Genomic DNA, 27,224 nt, shown 5'->3' on the forward strand with positions numbered 1-27,224 from the left:
ATGTATCACCTTCAAAATGTTCAGATTTTGCAGATATTTATAAAAAAATCATATACATATGTTTAATATAATATAATATAATATACTGCTCAAAAAATTAAAGGAACACGTTGAAAACACATCATCTCAATGGAAAAAAAAATCCTGCTGGATATCTATACTGATATGGACTGGGTAATGTGTTAGAAACGAAAGGATGCCAAATTGTTTGATGAAGATGAAAATTATCAACCTACAGAGGGCTTAATTCAGACGCCCTGAAAATCAAAGTGAAAAAATGATGTGGCAGGCTAGTCCATTTTGCTGAAATTTCATTGCAGCAACTCAAAATCGTACTCAGTAGTTTGTATGGCCCCTACGTGTTTGTATACATGCCTGATAATGTTGGGCCATGCTCCTAATGAGACGGCGGATGGTGTCCTGGGGATCTCCTCCCAGATCTGGACCAGGGCATCGTTGAGCTCCTGGACAGTCTGAGGTGCAACCCGGCGACCGAATCATAATATCCCAGAGGTGTTCTATTGGATTTAGGTCAGGTGAGCGTCGGGGCCAGTTAATGGTATCAATTCCTTCATCCTCCAGGAACTGCCTGCATACTCTCACCATATAAGGCCGGTGCTTGGTCGTGCACCAGGAGGAACCCAGGACCCACTGCACCAGCATAGGATCTGACAATGGGTCCAATGATTTCATCTAATGGCAGTCAAGGTGCTGTTGTCTAGCCTGTAGAGGTCTTTGCATCACTCCATGGAGATGCCTCCCCAGACCATCACTGACCCATCAACAAACCGGTCATGCTGAACGATGTTACAGGCAGCGTAACATTCTCCATGGCTTTTCCAGACCATTTGATGTCTGTCACATGTGCTCAAGGTGAACATGTTCTCGTCAGTGAAAAGCACAGGGCACCAGTGGTGGACTTGATGGCCAATTCCGGTATTCTATGGCAAATGCCAATCGAGCTCCACGGTGCTGGGCAGTGAGCACAGGGCCCACTAGAGGACGTTGGGTGTCAGGCAACCCTCATGGAGTCTGTTTCTGATTGTTTGGTCAGAGACATTCACACCAGTGGCATGCTGGAGGTCATTGTGTATGCTCTAACAGTACCCATCCTGTTCCTTCTTGCCCAAAGGAGCAGATACCGGTTCTGCTGATGGGTTAAGAACCTTCTACGGCCCTGTATAGCTCTCCTAGAGCAACTGCCTGTCTCCTGGAATCTCCTCCATGCACTTGAGACTGTGCTGGGAGACACAGCAAACCTTCTGGCATTGGCACATATTGATGTGCCATCCTGGAGAAGTTGGACTACGTGTATAATCTCTGTAGGGTCCAGGTATTGCCTCATGCTACCATCAGATAAATAGATAGATAGATAGATAGATAGATAGATAGATAGATAGATAGATAGATAGATAGATAGATAGATAGATAGATAGATAGATAGATAGATACTTTATTAATCCAAGGGGAAATTCACCCCCATTCCTGTTTTGGGGGTCATCTCATTGTTGCCCCTCTAGTGCACCTGCTGTTAATTTCATTAACACCAAAGCAGCTGAAATTGATTAACAACCCCCTCTGCTACTTAACTGACCAGATCAATATATGTTCCTTTAATTTTTTGAGCAGTATATAATACATATTAAATTAAAAAATATACACAGTATACACACACACACACAACCAGTCATAAGTATTAGAACACCTCAGTTTTTCTTCAGATACAATTAGTTGAAATTCAATGAATGACCTAAAATGGTGAAAGGTAAGCAGTAAACTGACAGAGGTTTAAATTGAATGTTTTAGGTTAGCAAAAACTGAAAAAAGGAAATTTCAGAATATTATAAACGGGCCTTCTTCAGGGAACAACTAATAGGTTACAATCTACAGATATTCTGCAGCAATTAAAGTAAAATAAGTCTTGCAAATTGAAGCAAGCAATCTGCACAGGTGTCTCAACTTCTGTTGATTACTTAAAAACCCTCTGTCTGTCATAAAGTACAGTTGGAATAGGTCATCATTGCATTTCAACTAATTACGTTTGAAGAAATACTGGAAAAACTGAGGTGTTCCAAAAGATATATTTGTGTGCGTGCTTGTGTATGAGAGACTAACCTGGGCAGCGCTTAGCTTGACAGCTGCGTTTCTCTACTTCAGGTCCAATACAATGTCGACCTCCATTGGCAGGGAGAGGATTATTACACTGGCGAAGTCTCTTCTGAACTCCTTGTCCACATGTCACACTACATGGTCCCCAGTCCATCCACTCTGAAAACTCACCATGCACTTAGAATTGTGACAAAAAATATTGTTATGAATATAATGAAAATATTGCGTTTCAAGCCTTTTAACTGCTTGTGTAGTTAGTTTTATGTGATGCTATTAGTATTATGTTTTTCATTTTCACTAGACAAAACAGAGCACAGGTATACTGTCATGGAATGACCCATCTCAAGAGAAAGTATACACTAAGAGTGCTGATACTACAGGGTGGCTCAGGGAAGCGGGAAATTTTGAACTAGATGTTGGCGACCCTGGGGTGTCGGACGTGTTTTGGACCAATGCAACCTCGTTTAGAACCCCTTGCCATTAGTTATAATGGAGCAGTGGAGCGGAGTGCAGCAAGCGTTCGCTGCGAAAGCCACTTAAGAATGGTGATTGTGTGACTGCTGCGTAAAGGGAATTTTGGCATCATTACCAGTTAGGGCATCATGATCGTGTTCTGTCTGCTCATGCGATTACAACATGGGTGCTTAATTTCGAGGAAACGGGTTCAGCCTTAAAAAAGAAGTCACCATGTGGGGCCACTTCGCATACTGCCTGACAATCGATGGCAGCTATTCGAAGATTGTTTTTCACACAACAGTGACATTCCATGGCCTCCGAGATCCTCAAATCTCACTGATTGTGATTTTTTTCTGTGAGGACATCTTAAAAGCCAAGTGGACCGCTCACGTCCCGCAACCATTGCTGAACTAAAAAGAAGGATTGAAGAGGAAATCGCTAGCATTCTTCTTCACGTGTTATGGTGAGCAATGCAGAATTTCCACAACAGGATGTCAGAATGTGTACAGAAAAATGGACAACACCTTCATGATGTTTTCTTCAAAACATAAAATGAATGTTGATTAATAATAATTAATTGCATATCCTGTACAATACATTTCATCATCAAATGTCTTTTGTAATGTGTTTATTCATGCATTGAACGTCAATTGAAAATTTCCCATTTCCCTGTGCCACCCTATATTATAGTTGTTAGCATTTAAAATAATAAATTAGAAAACCTTACACTATTTACATATATTATTATAGTATATATTATAGTATGTAATGCCAGTATCTAGATGAACAATACTCCAAGGGCACTCAGGGTTTAAAAATAAACCCTGTTCTGTTAATATAAGGGCCTTTGTAGCTGTTAAATTCTGAACTTCCTATAGGATAAAGCCTTTTTGGATTGTCCTTTCTAAGATATATTATAGTTATGGATGACTGGCAAGAATGATACAGGGAATGTAAACACTTCTATCTTTTCAATGATTATGATGTTTGAAGGTCAATAGATGCCAGAGTCTGCAATAAATATCTTTGATTTTGAATGTAAAAGAGCCTAAACAAGCATAAATACTGGTTTTACAGTCATGATAGCAAGAATGCAGGAAAAGTCTAAAAATTACACTACACAACTATTTGGAGCTAAAAGGATAGCTAACCTGAAATATGAATGGAAATCTGTATACTAGAAATTGGCTATGATGCTAAGAATTTAACAAAAAAGATTCCAGCCACTAAGTCCATAAATGACTCAATCCCACTCACTTTCTTGGCATTAGCAAGTTATTCTAGTCTTGTAGATCACCTTGGGTAAATGCATCTCCCAAATTAATCATAAAAATCAGATGAAGCCACAAATCTACTTAGCACTGCCTGCAGGCTACAAAAAATGAGCCAAAATGGACAGGTAAATATTGATTGTTTTGCTATCACCCTTATGGTAACCTTTTCCTGTGTGTGGAAGTGTTGTCCACAAAAGTGGTTATGGCCTACCATAAATATTTAAACTTTTTAAGCACTAATAAATACCTTGTACGGTGACTGGAACCCTGATAAGAACTGATCCCATTAGATTCCGAGCCACACACTCATACTCTGAGGTGTCTTCTTTCTGGGCAGCAATTATGCGTAAGGAATGATTGGAAAGAATGCTAATTCTTTCATTTCCGTGGAGAGGAAGTCCTTGACGTGTCCATTCAATAGCAGGTGGTGGCTCACCCCTTGCTTGGCAGTTAAGCACCAGAGTGTTGCCAGCATCCACAACCGTTTCGACTGGTTCAACTGTGATAGTCGGGGGGCCTGAGAAAAATTAGATTTATACTACTGTCATATCTATGAAAGCTTGTTATTTTATTAGACTACTGAGAAAAATTAAACATACTTTGCAATGTTAGTGTTACACGCCGTTCAGCTACACCAGCATCATTTCTTGCTACACATATGTAGCTGCCAGCATCCTCATTCTAAAGGCAAATAAAATATTAAGCTTAACAAAATTCCATTTTGCTGTTCTTTTACTATTTTAAAAATAAACTTTTCACTAACTTTTTCCATAAAACAGAATAGGTCACAAAAATTTAGGCACCAAAATAAATGCATTTTTTACTCCTACATACCACAGTGCCATATATGGCCAATGAACCATTATCGAGTTGTCTAATGCGGTTGCTTATCTGAATGTTTATGCCTTTACGGTTCCACTGAATTACAGGTGGAGGGTCTCCTCGAACTTCACAGTTCAAAATGGCATTTCCACCCAGTGGCTCAATCTTGTTTGAATGAGTATCGCCATCAAAAATGGGAGGTTCTGTAGGAGAAGATTGTAAATTAATTATCACAATTATTGCTGAAGCTCCAACAACTAGAACTCTACCTCTGGCATTATTATACATTACAAATAAGACTAACAGCATGTTTTCTACTAGCAATTCTGAAGACTCGAGAAAGACAACAGGCCTCGGTTATAGTGCCGTTGATAAATCAGATACATTTTAAGGAATTGTTTTATATCACTTAAGGAAAAATATTCTATTCCCAGTTCTTACATTCTTACTGTTTTTCTCTCGATAAGTTATGTATCATGCAAAACAAAGTGAACAGCTTTAATAATCAGATTGGCATTAAATAAGTAAAAAAATCCAATAAAATGCTTGCCTTTTACATAAACAAAGCCAATAGATTTCACTGATCCCACGCTATTTTCTGCAATGCATGTGTACGTTCCAGAGTCTTCTTTGTTTACTCTCTCAATAAGCAGCTCACTGTGTCCATTAGCACTTTCATACTGTGCTGAATAGAAAGAATAAAAAACATAGAGGTTAAATCATTTTTTTTCTGTATATTTAATTTTTACTTAAAATATCTGTGATCCAAAAGAAAAAGTTACTTGAAAAATAATCAAAATGTGGTTTATAAGCATATCAAAAATTATGTGTTTCCTCAAAAGATAAAATGTTTACTGTGCTGGCTTGATTTTGCATCAGAGGTTTCCAGTGCTTACCAGGAATGATGTTATTATTGAAGGCCCATGTAATTGTGGGTGTGGGAATGCCACTGGCAGCACAGGTCAGTAGGAGGCGCTGGCCCTTGTTTAGGGCCACATCTCCAAGCAGGTCCATAATTGCAGGGTGAGTGTGCACTATCAGGTTTACAGTGCGGCTGCTCTCACCAATTGTATTATTTGCAATGCATGTGTAGCTTCCAGCATCATCAACCTGCAGCCACAAGAGTTATATTAGAATTAGACCAAACTGATATACTGCACTCTCTGGGCAAACTAGTAAGAACATTGATATTTTAATGTGTTTTTACTTATAATTGAAAATTGTAGCAATTCTTTAATTTCATTATAATTAAACATCTACTGTTGAAATGCACAAGAAATAATGAACACAAGTTATTGGCACTTACAAGAGTATTCCCAATGATGAGCTCTCCTGTGCGCTTGATGGTGTATTTTCCTTTTCCTTCAGATAAAGGAACTCCTTCCTTCTCCCAGAAAATGTGAGGCTGAGGAACTCCATCTACAATGCAGTGCAATGCCACCTGGGAGCTCTCCAAAACAGAGTACTCAGAATCCATGCTGCGGATATTGGGTGGCACTGAAGCAAATAAAACAATTCTTTTTAATAATTCTAGAACATGACATAAATATGATAAAAAAAATTTTAATTACTGATGATGACCCTGAAACATTGTTTTGCAATATTCTGAAAAGATTCAGTTAAATTTTGGTAACTGTGTCTTTTAATTCCACAATGATTCCTGTTCCAGTATGATCTTCCAGACATTCTTTAGACCCATTACTGATAACTTTACTAATAAAGATCTTTCAGCTTATATCCAAAAAATAAGCCAACTATGCATATAGACAAATGCACATGGCTTAAAGTTATATAACGGAACATTCTCAGACCTACTTAATAAAAATCAGGGTTGTGAAGGCTTGAAGCAGTAGTAGGCATATGGCAATCATCTAAAACTTTCCAGGGCCTGAGTCCATTGTAAGATCTATTTACTCAATTCATGCACACACACCCATCACATTCACCCAGGGTTAATTTGAGATCTTCTTAAATCATGTGTGATCATACTTTGAATGGGCATCTTTTACCTTCTGAGGTGAGTCATTTATAGATTGAAATAAAAGCAGTTCACTTCAAAATATACAACATGTGCATAGATTTCACTTGAACAGGTTTTAAACTTCGGGATGATTTTTTTTTCTTTTACTTACTAACTAAATATTAAGGTTGTGTTTTTTTTAGTGTTTGTGTTTAGGTTATTTTGATAACTTTCCCAACATGTCCTTTGTATTTTTTGTAAATTATTTGTAATTTCTGCCCTTGTCCCTTTCCCCATAATTATTTGTTTTGGACTTTCAGCTGTTACCTGACAGCTCAACTTAAGTCACATACCTGCAGCACTGTGGCATTATCATCTTAGCAAGGCAGCAAGTGTTGTTTGGTGCCTGCCAGAAATAAATGGTTTACAGCTAGCACCTCTTACAATGTTAAAAATAACGTTGCTGCCTGCTTTTACGTTCATGTAATAACAAAACATACTCTTATGTTATTTTTGACAGAAATTAGTTTGACTTCAAATAATTTTTGAAGGTTTTCAGATGGATGCTGACAGAGGAATTTCAAGTGAAAATAATCATTGATGCAGAAAACAAGCAACAATTTAAAAAGGATCAATGCTATCAATTTCACTAGAAATGCTTTTAAAATAGTTTATTTTGAAGGATACTATTTTGTTTTGCTGTAGTTTACCATTTTGCTATACATTTGAGCACTGCTGAAATGTGCTTTCATTACTAGCAATTCAATATGCTGTTCCTATGTGACACAATTTGAATCCATCGATTAGTCAAAATTGAAATAAAACATATTTTTCTTATTGGTCACACATATCACACAATTTTACATAATACTGTGCCTAAGGCATATTTGTATAAAGAAAATTATGTAGAAAACTGACTTACAGGCATCTTCACTTTACTAGATTTGTTCTAGGGAAATACTGACATAAATCAAGGACTATATTTAAACATATGAATGTGTAGGTTTGTATGTTAAGCTTTATATGTGATAAACATTAGGAGGTTGCGCACAATAAACAAAGATTAATACTGACCATATTCAGTACTTTATTCAGGTCACTCATTGATGTTATAAAGCACAACATTCCATGTTCAGCCTCCCTATTGACTATCTTTGCAATCCTGTGTAAGTCCAACCATCCATACATTATCCAACCCGCTATATCTTAACTACCGGGTCACGAGGGTCTGCAGGAGCCAATCCCAGCCAATACAGGGCACAAGGCAGGAAACAAACCCTGGGCAGGGCGCCAGCCCACCGCACGGCACACACACCCACACACTAAGCACACACTAGGGAAATTTAGGATCCCTGAGTAAGTCATTAATGTAAATGTTTGTAATTAATACCCAGATATTTGACATATATTCTAGAGGATATAACAGACAATAGAAGAGCAATAAAATATGGACTTACTATGCACAGTAAGGCTCATGTCAGAGCTGCTGGAACCTGCCACATTTGCCACAGTGCAGGTGTAGCGTCCGGCATCTGTGGGCTGTGCAAATGCTATATGTAACGCACCAGAGCTCAGCACTCTTTGGCGAACTGACTCCTTCACTTGATGGCTGTCTTTGTGCCATTTGACTTCGGGGACAGGGTAACCCTCTGCTTCACATGACAGGGTAACAGATTTATCCAATGCCACAATGTAAGCTTTTGTTTGTGACTTAATTGATGGAGGTACTGTTGTGAGAAAAATATGCAAGTTACATCAGGAAGTCCAATTATGAAAAACAGATAGCTTTATTATAATTATAACCATGATCAGGAACTACATAATCTTCTGATGTGTTGCTACATTTATACTGTCATTTGTAGATACTGTACACCCTCAAACCTGCATAATCAGTGTTGGGATTTGGGGTACCCAAACCTCCTCTGGAAATATGAGAACAAGACAGGAGCTGACCTTGGAGTAGGCCTCAATCAATTGCTAACTAATGTAAGAAGTTCATCTTTGGGATGTGAAATGAGAACTTGAATACAAAGCAAATACACACCCAGAGAAGGCAAGAACTAGAAAACTTCAAACAGGCAGTGACTGAACACCAACTTCAAATGTGGATTCAAACCTGAATCTGTGATGCAGCAGCGCTACCCACTGTGTCTTTCTATACCACCAAGGTGTGTTTAAATACCTTGAACTCTTAGTTTAGTCTTTCCTAAAGCAGTCCCAGCAGGGTTTTGTGCCACACATATATATGTCCCAGAGTCTTCTACTTTAGAGCGAATAATCTGAAGTCCACCATTGGGCAGTACAGTGAAGTTCTCTCCTGTGAAAGACGAGAAAATAGAGAGCATTTAAGATAATAATCCATTCAGCCATTCACCCATTGTCCAAAACAGCTTATCCAGAGTAAATATGTGGGGTAGCTGCAGGCAATTCCAGTAGGCAACAGGTGGAAAGTGGGAATAATTCTTGAATTGGGCACCGGCTCATCTCAGAGTGAACACACACACCCATGCGTACACTAGGGCCAATATAATACTTTATGAAAACACAGATTTGTTTAAATACAGAAACAAAGTTAATGTTCCTGAAATTTCAGCTAAAGTTTCATGTTAAAATTTCTAAAACAACACATGCCTGCAGGTAAAATGTTAATCCCCTCTTTTTGCCAAGTAATAGTAGGTCTTGGAGTTCCAGAAGCTTCACATGGCAGAGTAATAGGGTTATTTAAAATTACATCCAATGTACTTGGGTGTGTCTGGATCATTGGAGGCTCTGAAAAACATCAAGTAATTAGAAGATTAAAAGTTATTTCCTACCTGAAAAGGAAAAAAAAAGGTTTTGGCTGTATAGCCTTCATCAGATGTATATATATATATATATATATATATATTTTAGATTACATTATGTTTTTAAAATCATGTACTGATTCAATAATCTTTTGAACAAGACATACCCTGGACTGTCAGATGAACCTGCCTATGTGCTGAGCCAGCAGGACTGCTTGCTGTGCATGTGTATCTGCCACTGTGAATGTGATCAGCTGCTGTGATCTCTACTGGACCTAGAAAAAGACAAAATCAGGCATTACACAATTATAACTAGAAGTAGAAACAAACTATATACAGCTTAAGAGGAAGCATTATTTGTTACAGTACCAAATTACAGATCTACAGCTTTTACTCTAACTTTAGATGAGTCTAGCATCTCAATGATTCATTAGTTAAACAATCTGAGTAAAAATACAATGTAACATATTTACAATCTATGGGATTTGTCTCTTCCAGAACATAAATTTGTATTAAAAATTAGCCGTTTCTTACCAGAAGGTAGAATTGTGTATTCATGTCCATGGGTTGGCAGCATAACCCCATCTTTAAACCAGTGAATTGCAGGCTCTGGCACTCCAGATGCAGTGCAAGTTATAATTACTGGGGACAGCCTCATGACCAAAAGCTCGGTTTGTTCATCAGCAATAGAAGGAGGGACTGTAATTTTTAAACAACAAAATAACATGAATAAACCATAGTTTTTATGACATCTGTTATGGTTAACCTAATCTTAATGCACTGCACAAGTATAAATTAATATAATATTTACAGTGATGCATGATATTGTATAATTTAAAAATGTAAGTTAAATCATTCTCTCATGACAGTATGAGATGGACCCTGCAACCTTGTAGTCTCTACTTTGGCACCTTAAACACCTATATGTGCAGTTTAAAAAAAAATAATACTATAGACGCTTCCAGAAAATAATGTGAAAGAAAGTTCTAAGTAGTCACAATTGTGTTATTCTGATTCAAACTCCAGTGAAAGGTAGCGACATTAATGTCAATAAAAATAACTGCATTAGACAATTTACGAAGGTTTTCTGACAGTCTCAAAAATCACTTTCTTTAAAGGTTTGCTGTTTGTTGCTATTGAAGGCATTAATATGTGAACAAACTCAAAAACTATGTTTTAAAATTTCCAGTGATGCTCAAGCAAGTAAATACTGCATTCCTCTTCAGCTATACAAACATTCAACAGTAAGAGCTGTTCATCATTATATCTCATTGTAAATCTGAAAGGACAACTTCCCATTTTTATTTAAGTTTTAAAATATATTAATTGCAATTAAAGAGTTATAACTAAGTAATCAGACACAATGTTATAATTTAAAAATTATACATTTTCAAAATTTCAAAGAGCGGATTAAAATAAATTAAATCATAAAAGCTTACTGTTCTTTTATCCAAAGCCTTGTGTAACATATACACATTTAGCCTGGGACAGGATTATAGAACTGCATCTGAGGAATGCACCTCATGTCACTGAACTTAATTACACAACATGGAAACTTACAGAAGGAGGAGGAGGTGGTTAGGAGCACGCGCTGATACAGTGCATTGCTGCACCCACCACATGACAAACCAACTCCGGACCCCAGGTTAGGACCCGAGTGCAGCCATGCAACAGGTGACACCTCAGGCAATGTGATTTAATCTTCATGAATGTATTATCTTATGATGATGTCAATATTATTTTTTTAATGCTATGTGTTTCCATTCTGGACATGGATAACTTGGTTTGGATTCTTCATTAGTACCATCACATGTCTGCTTTATGATTTTTACCTTGTACAGTAAGTTTCATGGATCTTTGATCTTTTCCAGCATCATTTGACACAACACACTCATAGATAGCACTGTCTTCCACTGTTGCAGCAATCACTACCAAAGACCCTGAAGATAAAACCCTGCATACAAGGACAAGAAAAGAGCATAATTTCTGCCTCAAACACTGGATAAGCAGGGAATGACTTATTGATTACAATTCTCTAGTGAACCATTCAGTATATTAAGGAGTAACAAGTTCATCAACAATAATGTAGCAAATACAAGTGAGATCATGAAACAGACTTTATTATATGTATATACATTACTTGTTGTGGTCAAACAACAAACTAAAGGCAAATAAATATAAGTCTTGAAGATCATGATGAGTATTGAAGATTGTAACTATTTTTTTTTTTGACTTTTTGTATATCTGTCTGACACCTTCATCTATTGTGACTGACATGATCAGGATATGGTACAATTGTTTACAGATGTTTCTTAACAAGTGGACCACACACATCATTCAACTTGTCACACAGAGGCAAGTAATGAACCACTAATTGTGCAGGTTAAATTCCAGTACCTCAGGCGCTACAATACACCATTTAAAAGATCCAAAAGTTTGGATCATTGAGGTAGTGGCTTATGTAGATAAGGATTTGTTAATCACCCATAATATACTGCATTATATTGTGACTATTCTAACAGGTCTTTAATAAAATACAAAGGAATTCACTAAAGTTTTTTGAAAACATGTTATATTACATTATTATAATGATGTATTCCAATAATTTCTACATACATTGGAAATAAGATTGGTAAAATTTAGAATGTTTGCATTTGTTGCAAAAGGAGAACTAGCAATTTTTGGAAAACATTAATGTTTTCTGAATTTCCATTCTTAGAAAGGCTTTATAGATAATGTGTCTCAAATAGAAAAATAATTAAAGTGGGGAATCCAGTTTCCTCCAATGTTGCAAACGCACATCATTAACATTTTTAGTAGCTCTTAACTGGCCCAGTGTAATGTGGTTTTTGGTGTCCATGTGAACTTGCTTGCTCTTCATAAATGACTGCCGATAGGATATACTGTATACTGAGTTAATGCCTTCTTTTTGAATCATAGTTAACAAACACTTTGTTTGTGAGTGTGAAGGACCTGGCCAGAAGGACAGAAGTGGTTGCTGACATTATTAATGGATGTATTTGTTAAAGTCTCAATGACTAATCAAATATTAAGGGTAAGAAATTTACTTAAATGCACTAACTGGCAGACAAAATTAATTAATGCATTTTGAAATGGAGCTGGAGTGAGGAGTTGTAGACAGAGAGACGCTGCAAACATAGCCAAAGAAAAAGCTGTATGGCTAAAGGCATAGTAATTAATATTGCAACATTCATTGTAAATATGGAGGTGGCAAGGATCAATTTAGGATTTGGTTTATGAATGGCAAATCTTTGTTTTGTTTATCCAAGCCATGTGTAGATGCTAGGGCTTGGGACTTCAATGCTTCTAGTTTAGTTTCTTTCTCCAACCTAATGATTCATTGGCATTTGCAGTCACACGCCTTTACTCCAACTGTATAAAATCGCGCCTTATCATACCTTATCATGTAAGCAGCTTTAGAATGGTCTAACTCTGGTGGTCCTGTATTAAAAGAAGCAGGTTCAAAAATGCATTTATGGATAGTCAAGGTATAACCCATCCATCCAGTGTCAATCTTAGCAGCACTGCGTACAAGACTGATGAGAGCACCAGTATATCACAGAGTACACTCATTCACATAGACACACTCACAACTTTCAGGCTTTAGAGTCACCACTATTTTGGGATGTGGGAGGAAAACTCATACAAACAACAGAGAGGATGTGCAAAGTGCTCTGAGACCAGATGGACATTTTTTTATTTCTCATTTAATAATGAATAAATACAGATTCATTTTTACAAAAAACGACCAGAGGTATGAATACTATTAATTAATGTATGATGAATGAAAATCACTAAAATGTACATGTATGTTTAATGTTTTGAAAATAAAAATGAGAAAAAGTATGCATGTAAAGTAGGTAAATTTGTATGGTCAGGTCAGGTCAGGTTGGGGAGCATGCACTGGTACAACATGTTGCTGTGCTCACCACACAACAAAACAGCTCTGGATCTTGATTGGCAACCCTTCAGGCAGACACGTTGTCCAGTCCCACCCTTCGGAAATGACCATCTATCTGCCGCGGCCAGGTGTTACGTGGGCATCCCCTTGGCCTGGTCCAGCCACTCGGGTCCTCAACAATGAAGATCCTGCAATCTGGATCAGCCTCAGAGAAACATGACATATGGCCGTAGTGCTGTAACTGACACTTCCTCACAATGCAGGTAATGTGTTTCATTCGGGACTCTGTGAGCAACCGCTCATTTTATACAAAGTGAAACCAGCAGTACCCAAACATTCTCTGAGGAGACACAGTACCAAAGGAGACCAGTCTTTGTCTCAGGTCACTGGATAGCATCCATGTCTCACAACCATATAGCAAAACAGGAAGCACCAGGACTCTAAAGACTTGGACCTTCATCCTTTTGCATAGATATCAGGAGCGTTACACACCCCTTTCCAGTGATCTCATGATTCCCCCATGCTCTCCCAATCCATCTACTAACTTCATAAGAAGAGTCATCAGAGACATGAATATTACTGCAGAGGTAAGTACACCTCTGCAGACAGACACACTGCTGATGGCTGTGCCCAAAAGTTTATTAATGACCTAATCTGTATTAGGCTAAAAAAATGTAAAAAGTTTTACTTAATTTATGGAGGTATTTACTTATCTATCAATAACACTACTGTACCGTCAGAAAATGCTAATTTCTTATTTATTACCTGTACATATTCTGATTGTGGTCTGTGTTCAAAACACGACCATTCTTCTTCCACACCACATCTGGTTTAGGAAAGCCAGTAGCTTCACAGGGAAGGGTGATCTGGATATTAACAGTTGCAGTGACATCAGTTGGACTGACAACAATGGATGGAGGCACTGTGGAAAAAAGTATGTATACTTTTTGTATACTGTAGATAGATAGATAGATAGATAGATAGATAGATAGATAGATAGATAGAAATATACAGTTGTTATCTGTATATTTACTGCTTTTTACTGTTTATTATATATGGTTAATGAAAATTAATCTTGAAATCTAACAGATTTGCCTGTGCTTATATTTATATAGTTTATAGGATTTACAGGGTAATTACTGTCATGTTTACAAAATACAGTGAAATTCTTACTTGGATGTGCTAATCAACCTTCAACATGTTGCCATTTTCAGCAGCACTGTTGGTGTGTATGACTACTTAATACACATTTTAAGACTATCTACTTACCAAATATTTGTAAGTCAATTTTCTTACGCTGAGACCCTGCAGGGTTTGTAGCCATACATAAATAACGTCCTGTGTCAGTAACTTGGGCAGAGAAGATGTGTAGAGAGCCATTTTCCATGATAGAGTATCTGTGAGTGAAACAAATATACAGCATAACTTTAGCTAAGGCTCCTGTATAAAAAAAATAAGTAAACAAAACACCAACAATTTTTGAAAATGAGGCTAATAATTTAAGATCAAATCGTTACTATTAAATTGATTAAACGTGAAATAATATTAAAGTAGACAGTAGACCTTATTTTTATATTTTTATTTCAGATAACAAGTGTCACATATGCATGTCAATGGATCACTCTCTGGGCTCAACTGAGGTATGTACTACCACCCCAGCTAGAGAGGGGGCACTAGCATTAATCATGTCCTCTTCTGTCCCCTCCACAGTACCGAGAAGATGCCTAGTGAGGGCATTTGACTCTGCCCCTTCTGGTCCCTCAGCTTTAAACACCAAGAACACCGGAAGGAGGCGTCATTCTGTGAAAAGACCCTGCACTGAACACTGCAGGATGGAGCTCCTACCTGGTGACTGAAAAAAAGCCTTTACAAAGTAACGGCTCCTTTTGTTTTTGGAAGTGTTGTGTTCCATCTTGTACCGTACAGTGCCTTTATTTTTGTTAGTTTTCCTTTGATTAAATGACTTGCTTGTTGGCCCAACATTTCTTCTTTGGGCTTGCAGTTCTTCATTAGACCACACAGGGTACACATGAAAAAAATTTACTATAACCAAGCAGTGTTGAGATGCTAAATAAACACGATACAGTCTGTTAACTATTTGTCAAACTTTTTCCAAATCTAACCAACATTCAACGTTAGATTTTATACACAATATACATATTTAAAGATCGCACACTTACAAATAATAAAAAAGGAATTAAAATAAAGTGAAACACAAAGAGACTACTGTAACACTGACTGGTTTTAATTATAGATATATGAAATTCATCATAATGGAAAAAATGGTTATCATGCAGTATTGCTGAGCACTACTTTTGAGGATCCAAAAAAAGTCCAGGCCTGTGCCATAAGAAACACAGTAGGCAAAATCATCTAAAAAGACTGTAGGCCACAAACAAGTGATCTGAGGACACGCTTGTTTAACTGATGGATTCGATAAAGAGGGAGTTGACCAAGCCACCATGGAGATATGGAAGGAAGTGAGAACACTGAGGTGTGAGGAAATCAATATATTGACCAATGGAAAAGTTTATTTTTCTTCTGACCAAGTATTTTAACAAATGATTATCAATGTGAACAAGTACAACACAGCTAATTAAGCATATTATAAGAGAGTGAGAAAGGTCATAGGTTTGCAAAGACATCGTCAGAGAATGGGAGAGAGATACAGAGTGTGATCACCATCGCCACATAAAGCTTCCATTTACCTAACTACCAAGTTAAAAAATCAGCACAGGAGAGATGACAAAGGGTTATTAAGGGGCTATGTCACATTATATTTATTTTTCTGTGTGGATGATGGTATTAATAATCTTGCTTACAGCTTTGTGGGAGAATCTTGTTTTCTTGTGTAACAACAATGAATTTGTTAAACTTAAGTTCTGGGGGTGCCTTCATAGTCAGTACTTATCAATTCCCAGTATATTTAATCAAGAATATAAGTTTTTCATTTCTGAACAACACAGTTGCTAACTGGAATTTGACTGTGCTCATTTTTTCTGTCAGGTTTCATAACATGTCTGGGAAGGTGAATTTAGAATATTTTAAACACGTTAGAGCAAAAAGTGAGGCTAAATAGTTATTGCACTTTTAATAGTGTTAAATAATGGGTAGTTGTTTGTTATAATCAATAAGATATATAGAATATTATGTGCATGATATAATTTTATCTGTGCAGAGAACATAAATTTATGCAATGTAAAAGCATACTTGCATAATTAATTAGCTGTTTAACTTTTACACTTAACCAATGATACTTTATTCATTCATTTGCTCTGGCATTTGTACATGATCACCATGAAACTTGGGCATCTATACTCATAATGAATAACCAAAAATATTGTCAGGGCCAAAAAAATGTATTTTACCAGTCCTGATTAAGTTCGCATAAGTTAGCATCTGAAGGCAAATTTATATCACAAATAGAAACATACAATACACAGCCATTTTAATTTATATTTATTACAGTCCAAATATAAATTTATATGTGCAGCTGTGTCTCTAATACAATGATCACAACTAAAAAAAGAACACAAACTGTTTTGTTGACTTAATAAATTAATATGATGATTACCTGGGATTACTTCCTGACATTACGACTCCATCTTTTCTCCATGTTATCCTAGGCGCTGGAACTCCACTGACAATGCACTCTAGTACAGCTGGTTTATCAACATGCACTGAAAGAGTTTGCGGTCCATCCTGTATAGTTGGTGCAACTACAGGGTGAAAAAGATTTATACATGTTTACTGGAGGAGCTCAGCTATTTTAATGTCCAAAACTTTCTGCTCTGCATCCATCAGTTTACTTAAGATGTTTATCTAGCACAAGGTTCTTGGGGTTGGGGGTGTGGGGTGGGAGACTGTTTTAGTAGCAAAGGGTGCAAGTCAGGAATACATCTTTAACTGTAATTGGAAGGCAATTACTGGGCACACCATGGGCAGGTGATTCTGTCAGGAAGACATTTAAAGAAAGACACCCACCTAAAATTTTAATGATGTGGGATCCCAATGCTCTAATTCAGCAACTTTATATCAATGCACTGCTTCTATTTACATTTTACACATATGAATAAATTTTAACTTTGTAAAATAAAGGTATTAATTGATCATCATAAGATTTGTGGCTATAAATACATGGAAGACCCACTGCACTTTTTACACAGAATCAAAGCATACTAGTGTCAACTTGTCACTATGTTCAATGTGTTAAAGGAATTACTTAAATGCAGTACATTGAAAGTAGAAATTCTACTAATAATAGATGTAAGACTGAGATGTGGCACATTTATTAACATTGCCATTAAAGGCCACTTTGACAGTTCTTGGATTTGTAAAGAAACACATTAGAAGTAGGACTCAATGGTTAAACATTGTCACACATGGGCGTCTAAGAATCACCTTCCAGACTATGTAGATGCATGTGGTACCACTCCGGGGTCAAAAGAGAGCCTGTTGCTAATTGTACCATCTACTTATGCCTCCCCAGTACCGAAAGGACGCCCAATGAGGGCAACATACCATATCCACAACATACCAAGAAGTCCCACCTCTATAAAAACAGACCTCCCCAGAAGGAGTGGTTGGAGTTGGGAGTGAGGTTCTCTGCATTAATTCCACAACCCTGATCTGCTACCTACTGGGAGAAGACACTTGTGAGGCAATTATCATGCCTCTTTTCTATTGTACTCCCGGGCACTTATTTTGATTCTATTTTTTGGAGACTGTCATTAAACGGGGTGACCCAGTTGGCACCCCATCTATTTCTGCGGACTCCTCTGCTCCTTTACCCATTGAAAACATGCATCCTAAAAAGTAGTTTATTAAACCAGAGTACTGATTTTATGCCTATTGTGACACTCAAACACAGAAATATGTATCACACAAAGAAATAAATATGAATCAACCTAAAACATCCACTTTGCAGATTACCAATATGATGGCAATCAACAATACTTCCAAATGAGTCTACCTTGTACACGTTTTTAAGTTTTTTTCTGTGAGAATATTTCTTTGCTTTCAGTCAAGTTTTTTCATTATATTTTCAAGGAATATTCCATCCAGAAATGATATTTTTTGTGTATGTTACTTACCCTGTGTAGTTTGTAGTGATGGACAAGAAATATTTTTATTCTCATATTTTAACGGAGAACAGAGATAACAAACTTTTTGATTGAATTGTTGTCTATGGAAAGCCACACTAAACAATATATAAAAACATCCATGAAAAATTTCGCTCTAGCTGTGCTGCATAATCCACATATCAAATTAACCAGTAATATGCTCACTATGTGCAAAATTCATGTATTTTTGCTAACATGTTAGGCAGGCAGAGTGACATAGTGGTTAAGACTTTGATCATCAAACCTTGAGGTCATGGGTTCAAATCCTGCTACTGACACTGTGTGAACATTAGCAAGTCACTTGACCTGCCTCTGCTCCAACTGGAAAAGAAAATGCAACCATGTATCTCAAATGTATTACATCACCTGGGATAAAGGCATCAGCCTAATAATAAAACATTGTTAAATAAATACATCCGGAGCAATGCATGCAAAAGAAACTCATTCATGCTGGAACACAGGACACTAGATCAATGAACGAGGGGAAAAGGTGGGTTTTCAACTTAAAATCTTGAACTCATATAAACTTTCCATGAAATTGGCTATTTTGAAGAATTCCTCAATGTCGAGCACAGTTATAGTGTGCATTTCAAAAAATGGCATTAAGAACTGATTTTCTTGGATGACACAAAAGACACACCACGAGTAAGAGTGGCACAAGCAGATACCTGAGTTTAGAAATTATAAACATAATGTTTTAAATCTATTTTTTCCCAGCACCACCGGAAGCAAATCTACACATGAACTACTATAAAGCTAGTCTTTAATATGTTATAGTAGCAGTAATACTACCCCAGTGAGATAATACATATACTCATTAATGAAAGACATATTGGTTGATTGTAAATTCTACATTGCTCTATTATAAGTGAAAGAGGGTGTGCGTGAGGGTGACTGACTATACTCTTTCAGTACTAATTCATGCCTTGAATTTTTCCTACCAGGAATGTATCTGACTCCATACAATCCTCACAAAGAAGTGGAAGGGGTATAAACAAATAACTAATGCACAGGATCACAATTTATTGCATTATAAACAGGCAAATACAAGCTTGTCTAAAACATTTCAAAGAGCTTTTTCTGAACATTCTTTCACCTACGTTGTACAAAACCTAGGTTTTCATTTCTAACAAATCACTTAAAATTATTTCATAAAACATATTGCTTTTTAATTGAATTATGTTTGTGTCCTCTTAAGAATCTATTTATTGTAACTGGGGAAGAATGTTTTTAATATTTTGATAAAGTTTATTTTTATTTTCATCTTTTGTTTACTTGACTTGGAAGATGTTATATAACTAAAATCATTCTACAATCATTGCATCAGCATCTCTTGTGGTAATATATGAATAGAGCGACACTTCTGAGTCGTATTATCCAGTGTAAAATCCATCCATCCATTATCCAACCCACTATATCCTAACTACAGGGACACATGGGTCTGCTGGAGCCAGTCCCAGCCAACACAGGGCACAAGGCAGGAAACAAACCCCGGGCAGGGCACCAGCCAACCGCAGCCAGTGTAAAATAAGAAAACAAATTAATTTTTTACTTTAATTTTTGCTTTCGCCCTCATGTTTCATTTGGCTGGTTTCTATTGATAACTTCAGTTTTTAATTTGCCTGCCACTAACTATAATTCCTGTCTTATGCGTATCTCTTGGTCTTATCTCAATCTCCATTATCGATGGAGACTCCGGCCCAGAGTTTTCTGAAAATGACACTCTATCGTGCTCTGATTGGTTTGTAATTATTTTGTGGATCTTCCCTGACTGGATTCTGCTCATTACAACGTCACATTAATTGGTTGGTCGCCCTTCATAGAAGAAAAACATTTTCCAACATCATACAGCCCTTGTTGTGCAGCTTACCTGTGTGCATCTAAATTGCATTTTGTAAAGTTTGAATGCTGCATATATGCATAAAAAGCAAGTTACAGTATTTACTGGTCACTGCAGATTTATACAAAATCCTGAGCTGGCAGCATCATTGTGAAGTGAAAAATTCAGGGCCTCGTAAAAATCATATTGTAAATAATTCAGACGAACACCTCTAAACAATGTTTATTACTTAAACCTAATCTGTTCAATAAGATGGAGCACATTCTGCAGTAAAATTAATAACTAGGTGCTTAATGAAGTGGATAGGTGTAATAATAATTCATTACATTTATATAGCGCTTTCTCAGTACTCAAAGCGCTATCCACACAGGGAGGAACCGGGAAGGGAACCCACAATCTTCCACAGTCTCCTTACTGCAAAGCAGCAGCACTACCACTGCACCACCTGTGAGGAAAGCAGCTGATCTCACAATATTACAGAACAGAGAGAAACATTTAAGCACAGTATATTAAAAATAAGATATAAACACATGTATGCACCAATGTATTTTTTTTGTATGTTTCCCTGATTAGGCTTTCTTCTTCTTCTTTCTGCTGCTCCCGTTAACAGGCTGCCACAGTGGATCATCTTCTTCCATATCTTTTTGTCCTCTGCACCCATAACCTGCATGTCCTCTCTCACCACATCCATAAACCTTTGCTTAGGCCTTCCTCTTTTCCTCTTCCCTGGCAGCTCTATCCTTAGCATCCTTCTCCCAATATACCCATCATCTCTCCTCTGCACATGTCCAAACCAACGCAATCTCACCTCTCTGACTTTGTCTCCCAACCGTCCAACTTGAGCTGACCCTCTAATGTACTCATTTCTAATCCTATCCATCCTCGTCACACCCAATACAAATCTTAGCGTCTTTAACTCTGCCACCTCCAACTCTGTCTCCTGCTTTCTGGTCAGTGCCACCGTCTCCAACCCATATAACATAGCTGGTCTCACTACCTTCCTGTAGACCTTCCCTTTGACTCTCGCTGATACCCGTCTGTCACAAATTACTCCTGACACTCTACTCCACCCATTCCACCCTGCCTGCACTTTCTTTTTCACCTCTCTTCCACAATCCCCATTACTCTGTACTGTTGATCCCAAGTATTTAAACTCATCCACCTTCGCCAACTCTACTCCCTGCATCCTCACCATTCCACTGACCTCCCTCTCATTTACACACATGTATTCTGTCTTGTTCCTACTGACCTTCATTCCTCTCCTCTCAAGAGCATATCTCCACCTCTCCGGGGTCTCCTCAACCTGCTCCCTACTATCGCTACAGATCATAATGTCATCAGCAAACATCATAAACCACGGGGACTCCTGTCTAATCTTGTCTGTCAACCTGTCCATCACCATTGCAAATAAGAAAGGGCTCAGAGCCGATCCCTGATGTAATCCCACCTCCAACTTGAATGCATCCATCACTCCTACTGCAGACCTCACCACTGTCGCACTTCCCTTGTACATATCCTATACAACTCTTACATACTTCTCTGCTGTTCCCGACTCCTTCATACAATACCACAGCTCCTCTTGAGGCACCCTGTCATATGCTTTCTCCAGGTCCACAAAGACGCAATGCAACTCCTTCTGGCCTTCTCTAAAATTCTCCATCAACATCCTCAGAGCAAACATTGCATCTGTGATGCTCTTTCTTGGCATGAAACCATACTGCTGCTCACTAATCATCACCTCACTTCTTAACCTAGCTTCCACTACTCTTTCCCATAACTTCATGCTGTGGCTCATCAATTTCATTCCCCTGTAGTTACTGCAGTCATGCACATCCCCCTTATTCTTAAATATCGGCACCAGTACACTTCTTCTCCACTCCTCAGGCATCCTCTCACTTTTCAAGATTCCATTAAACAATCTGGTTAAAAACTCCACTGCCATCTCTCCTAAACACCTTCATGCTTCCATAGGTACGTCATCTGGACCAACAGCCTTTCCATTTTTCATCCTCTTCATAGCTGTCCCTACATCCTCCTTGCTAATCCGTTGCACTACCTGATTCACTATCTCAACATCATCCAACCTCTTCTCTCTCTCGTTCTCGTCATTCATTAGCCTCTCAAAGTACTCTTTCCATCTGCTCAACACACTCTCCTCGCTTGTGAGTACGTTTCCATCTTTATCCTTTATCACCCTAACCTATTGCACATCTTTCCCAGCTCGGTCCCTCTGTCTAGCCAATCGGTACAGGTCCTTTTCTCCCTCCTTAGTGTCCAACCTCTCATAAAGCTCATCATATGCCTTTTCTTTAGCCTTCACCACCTCTCTCTTCACCTTGTGCCTAATCTCCTTGTACTCTTGTCTACTTTCTGCATCCTCTTCCTCTGTATACTCTCCTGTATTTCCTCATTCCATCACCAGGTTTCCTTTTCCTCCTTCCTTTTTCCAGATGTCACGCCAAGCACCCTTCTTGCTGTCACCCTTACTACATCTGCTGTAGCTTCCCAGCTGTCTGGTAACTCTTCACTGCCACCCAGTGCCTGTCTCACCTCCTCCCTAAACTCAACCTTGCAGTCTTCCTTTTTCAACTTCCACCATTTGATCCTTGGCTCTGCCCTCACTCTCTTCCTCTTCTTGATCTCCAACGTCATCCTACAGACCACCAACCTATGCTGCTTAAGTACACTTTCCCCTGCCACCACTTTGCAGTCTTCAATCTCCTTCAGATCAACTCTTCTGCATAGGATGTAATCTACCTGTGTGCATCTTCCTCCACTCTTGTACGTAACCCTATGTTCCTCCCTCTTCTTAAAATACGTATTCACCACAGCCATGTCCATCCTTTTGGCATAATCCACTATCCTCTGACCTTCTTCATTCCTCTCGACACCATACCTAACCATCACCTCCTCGTCTGCACTGTTCCCTTCACCAACATGCCCACTGAAATCTGCTCCAATCACGACTTTCTGTCCCTTGGGTACACTGTTCATCACTTCATCCAATTCACTCCAAAAATCTTCTTTCTCATCCATTGCACACCCAACTTGCGATGCATATGCACTAACAACTTTCATCATCACACATCCAATTTCCAGCTTCATAATCATTACTCTGCCTGACACTCTTTTCACCTCCAAAATACTCTTGACATACTGTTCCTTCAGAATAACTCCTACCCCATTTCTCCTCCCATCCACACATGATAGAAGAATCCACCCACAATATATCAACCTTCCTTCTCTCCATCATATTTGCTAACTCTCTCCCCTTACCAGTCATACTGCCAACATTCAAAGTTCCTACCCTCAGTTCCACTCTCTTTACGTTCCTCCTCTCCTCCTGCCTCCGGACACGTCTCCCACCACTTCTACTTCTTCGGCTTTACAAATGATATTTGATACAAGATGATTTCCGTTTGCTGTGGACTGCTTATAATTAATCCTCTCGCGAATAAACATAGAGCTAAACTTTTTGAAGTGTCTTACATTTGCAATGCATTCGTTTAATGACAAGGCAAACACTGCCACTTCTGAAGGCTGATACTTTCAAATGTAAGCAGTGAATTAACATGACACGGGCAATTTGCTGCGGCAACTTAAAGAATATCTTTCTTTTTCTATGCTGCGAACACGCTATGAGAGTCTTGCAAGTGCTGATAGTTTTGAAAGTAAATAAAACACACCAATCTGATTTTCATTGTTGCTCTGAATTTTTTACTATACTGTTCCTTCTCTGAATTTCCAATTAAATGCCCACATGCCCAGTGTACGTGAAAGACTATGTCATATGTGTTTCCCGGCATTTCTGTATAAACAGTGATCCTTTTGAAAATTATTTGAAAATGCTAGTGAAGTCAGTGATCAGTGAAAAAGTACTAGTGAGGGAGTAGCCTCAGTCTCTTGTCACTTTAGTTACAGCTCTAATTAATGAACAATTAACATCAATACTTGTTTTTCAAAGATTTGTCTTTTTAAACCTAGATAGCATGGTGGTCAAACCCTACATTCACTTAATGGATTTTCTCCAATATTCCAAACACATCCATTCTTCATTAATTGGTAACTATAAGTCATCCCAGTTTGAGTGAGTATGAATGTGCTTTTCAATAGACTGGTGCCCTTTCCAAGGCTGGTTTTCACCTTGTTCCAGAAAGGATTTTTATTTACCGTGTATTTGTTAAGTTGTTTTGGTAGTACTGAAAACTAACAAATCCTCCTTTAAAAAGACCTAAAAGTAAAATACATTTGTCATTTTATTTCCAGGAGGAAAGTCGTCAGTACTGCTGTCTCATAACTCCAGAGACCAAATTTATGATTCTCTCAAATGGAAATTTCCTCTATGTCTGACAGAGTTTTTTCCGTTTACTCCATTATACTTTCACATGCCAAAAATATGAACATCAAGAAAGCCGGCATTACTAAGTTTGCCCAGCGCGAGTAAGAGAGCATGTATGCCTGATTGTTTCATAAGACGGACTGCTGCTCCCGTTTGGACTTAATTCTTGCCTTGTGAATGACTCTGTCTAGATGTCTCTGGATTTCTGGCACTATTAAATGGATAAAAATATAAAAAAGATGGATGTCACATTGTGCTAGTTAAAACATCCAGAAGTCATAAAGGCTATGTACAGAATTTTACTCTTTGGGTAAAGGATTTTGGTACTGAAATACTCTAAGAATAATGTATACTTTACCCTACAATTAAAAAATAAAGTAAAACACTGTAGCATTTTGAATACTTGTTAAGTCTTTATTTTATTTTAGTCCTGATTCAGCAAACAAGATACAGAGAAGCATCTGCCTTTGCTATTCTTTTACCATATTTTTATACATTGTGTTTTGTTTAAGGACGGTGTTCACGATGAAAGGAATAATAAACTAATGACTGAGGTTTTTAAAAGAAAGTTTATGCTTATATAATTGAATTTAGTGAAGTACTCTTACCTTGCACATTAAAAATGAACTCCCTGGTAGTATTTCCAGCAATATTACTAGCAACACAAGTATAGTTTGCTCTGTCTCCAAGTTCAGCATTATTTATCTGAAGATATCTTCCATTAGACAAAATTCGAATACGAGGTGAAGACTAAAAAAAGAAAAAACATATATTAATATAAAAAATAAACTTGTTCTTTACATTGGTGTCAAAAGGCCAAATGTTAACTTAGTTCTGAGTATGCAAGGGACATGAAACTGAAAACTTACCAATTATAAAAAATGTAATTTTAATGTTTCTGTCATTGGATGGCTTACAAGAAATATTGAGTCTTCTCTTGCAAATGTATCTTAAAAGCTCAATTAACGTAAAGAAACACAGTTGTCAAATTAGTTTGGTAAAAAAGACTAGGGAAAGGGCACAATACACAATTAAATAGGACATAATAAGAATTTTTTTTATCTGTAACAGAATTACATTTTAAAAATAAAAACATATTAGAATTGTGATACTAAAAAAATAGTAGATTTTGAAAATGAAAAGTTTATTTAATAAATTTTGATTGAGTGTTAAAATCCTGAACAAGTTTTTAGTAGGTGGAAATTCTGAAAATAGGCAAAAAATATTGAGAACTAAAGAGATGTGGTCAAGGCACTATTCTCCATGTACTCTTATTTCCTCCCATTTTCCAGAAGTATCCTTGTTAGTATCACAAGCAAGATAAAATCAGTCCAGGTCCTGTCTGAATGGCTCTAGGTGGATGTTTGAGTGGTCCCTGTAACGGACTGGTGTGACATCCAAGTTTGCTGCCTGATTTTCACCTGATGCTACCGGGTATGATTTTGGAAAAACAATGCCTAAATGGAAAGCTAAATTATTCATATCAAGCAGAAACTGTTTTAATTATATGCTCTTAAGCTGTTCAAATAATTAAATTCTCTGAAGCGAATTTACAAATACTTCATCAAGAATTGTAAAGAGATTGCAGCATGACTGTGTAATTCTTAACACTTTTTCAAACCTAAAGTTACAAACCACTTTGCCACCCTTACCTATTGAACATTTAAAAATATTTATACTACAAAATATACACTGATATTGTCTGAATGTTTTATGCTTTCTATTCATTAATATTTTATTTTTAACTTTAACTGTGTTTGTAAAGATGTCAATGCTCCAAGCATGTTTAAAGGTAAAGTTTGTTGTATAAAAATAAACTCAATTGCTATATTACCTGAAGTGGTTTTCCATTTCTGAGCCATGTCAGAGTCGGAGGTGGAATAGCATCTGATTTACATTCTAGCATTGCCTGCATATTTTCGAGCACTGAAACATCTTGTGGGTCACTTGTACCAGCTATGTTTGGAGGAACTGAAAAGTAAGACATTTAAATGTAATTTTCCTTAAAAATGCATGCCACTAGTATTGAATGTAGTAATGAAATACATAATGAGTTACAAAGGAAATAAAAAAGAAAAATAAAGGAAAACTTGCCATGCACTCGCACTAGATACTCTTTTTCATCATCACCAGCTGGACTGGATGCCAGGCATGTGTATCTACCCGCATCTTCAACCTGCAAGCAAATGATGTAATTAGGGTTTGTTTGAATTAAATATTTAAAACAATGAATGAGGAAACTGGATTTCTTTTTAAACTTGAATGAAAAAAACAGAATATGCTTTCAACTCTAAAAGTTTAATAGAGTGAGAGAGATGGGTTCAGGGTTAGGACTAGGGTTAAACAGAAAAAAAATCTTGATGTATGGAAAATGGGAAGCCACTTCATTGTTCAGAAACTGTTTTTATACTTGTGTTTATTTTTACCAATTTTATATTCATTGTTACATACATTTACCTCATACCAATATAAATCTTATTGATAACCACACTTAATCTGTGATAAAGTACCATGGATCATGAAGATTAAAGAATATAGGGTGCATCAATCTCAGTCCTGGAGGGTTATATTACTTTATGTTTAACCCAATCAGTTT

The 27,224-nt window shown here is 37.3% G+C and overlaps 1 protein-coding gene across 2 annotated transcripts in view; it reads right to left on the reverse strand.

Moving 5' to 3' along the window:
• hmcn1 (hemicentin 1) overlaps nucleotides 1–27,224 on the reverse strand; it is a 280,760-nt gene that overhangs the window by 24,126 nt on the left and 229,410 nt on the right. For both annotated transcript variants that reach the window (XM_039735773.1, XM_039735774.1), the window contains exons 70-88: nucleotides 26,723–26,804; nucleotides 26,463–26,599; nucleotides 25,237–25,378; nucleotides 16,901–17,045; nucleotides 14,596–14,723; nucleotides 14,092–14,248; nucleotides 11,237–11,358; nucleotides 9,939–10,103; nucleotides 9,572–9,679; nucleotides 9,253–9,390; nucleotides 8,804–8,938; nucleotides 8,079–8,348; nucleotides 5,968–6,158; nucleotides 5,558–5,771; nucleotides 5,212–5,346; nucleotides 4,674–4,864; nucleotides 4,439–4,520; nucleotides 4,087–4,356; nucleotides 2,116–2,286 (exon numbers count right to left, since the gene is read on the reverse strand). In XM_039735773.1, the coding sequence (XP_039591707.1) occupies nucleotides 2,116–2,286; nucleotides 4,087–4,356; nucleotides 4,439–4,520; nucleotides 4,674–4,864; nucleotides 5,212–5,346; nucleotides 5,558–5,771; nucleotides 5,968–6,158; nucleotides 8,079–8,348; nucleotides 8,804–8,938; nucleotides 9,253–9,390; nucleotides 9,572–9,679; nucleotides 9,939–10,103; nucleotides 11,237–11,358; nucleotides 14,092–14,248; nucleotides 14,596–14,723; nucleotides 16,901–17,045; nucleotides 25,237–25,378; nucleotides 26,463–26,599; nucleotides 26,723–26,804 (2,983 nt within the window). The remainder of the gene's footprint in view (nucleotides 1–2,115; nucleotides 2,287–4,086; nucleotides 4,357–4,438; nucleotides 4,521–4,673; nucleotides 4,865–5,211; nucleotides 5,347–5,557; nucleotides 5,772–5,967; nucleotides 6,159–8,078; nucleotides 8,349–8,803; nucleotides 8,939–9,252; nucleotides 9,391–9,571; nucleotides 9,680–9,938; nucleotides 10,104–11,236; nucleotides 11,359–14,091; nucleotides 14,249–14,595; nucleotides 14,724–16,900; nucleotides 17,046–25,236; nucleotides 25,379–26,462; nucleotides 26,600–26,722; nucleotides 26,805–27,224) is intronic.

The sequence above is a fragment of the Polypterus senegalus genome, chromosome 14 (assembly GCF_016835505.1).
Source record: "Polypterus senegalus isolate Bchr_013 chromosome 14, ASM1683550v1, whole genome shotgun sequence".
In the NCBI taxonomy this organism is placed as follows: domain Eukaryota; kingdom Metazoa; phylum Chordata; class Cladistia; order Polypteriformes; family Polypteridae; genus Polypterus; species Polypterus senegalus.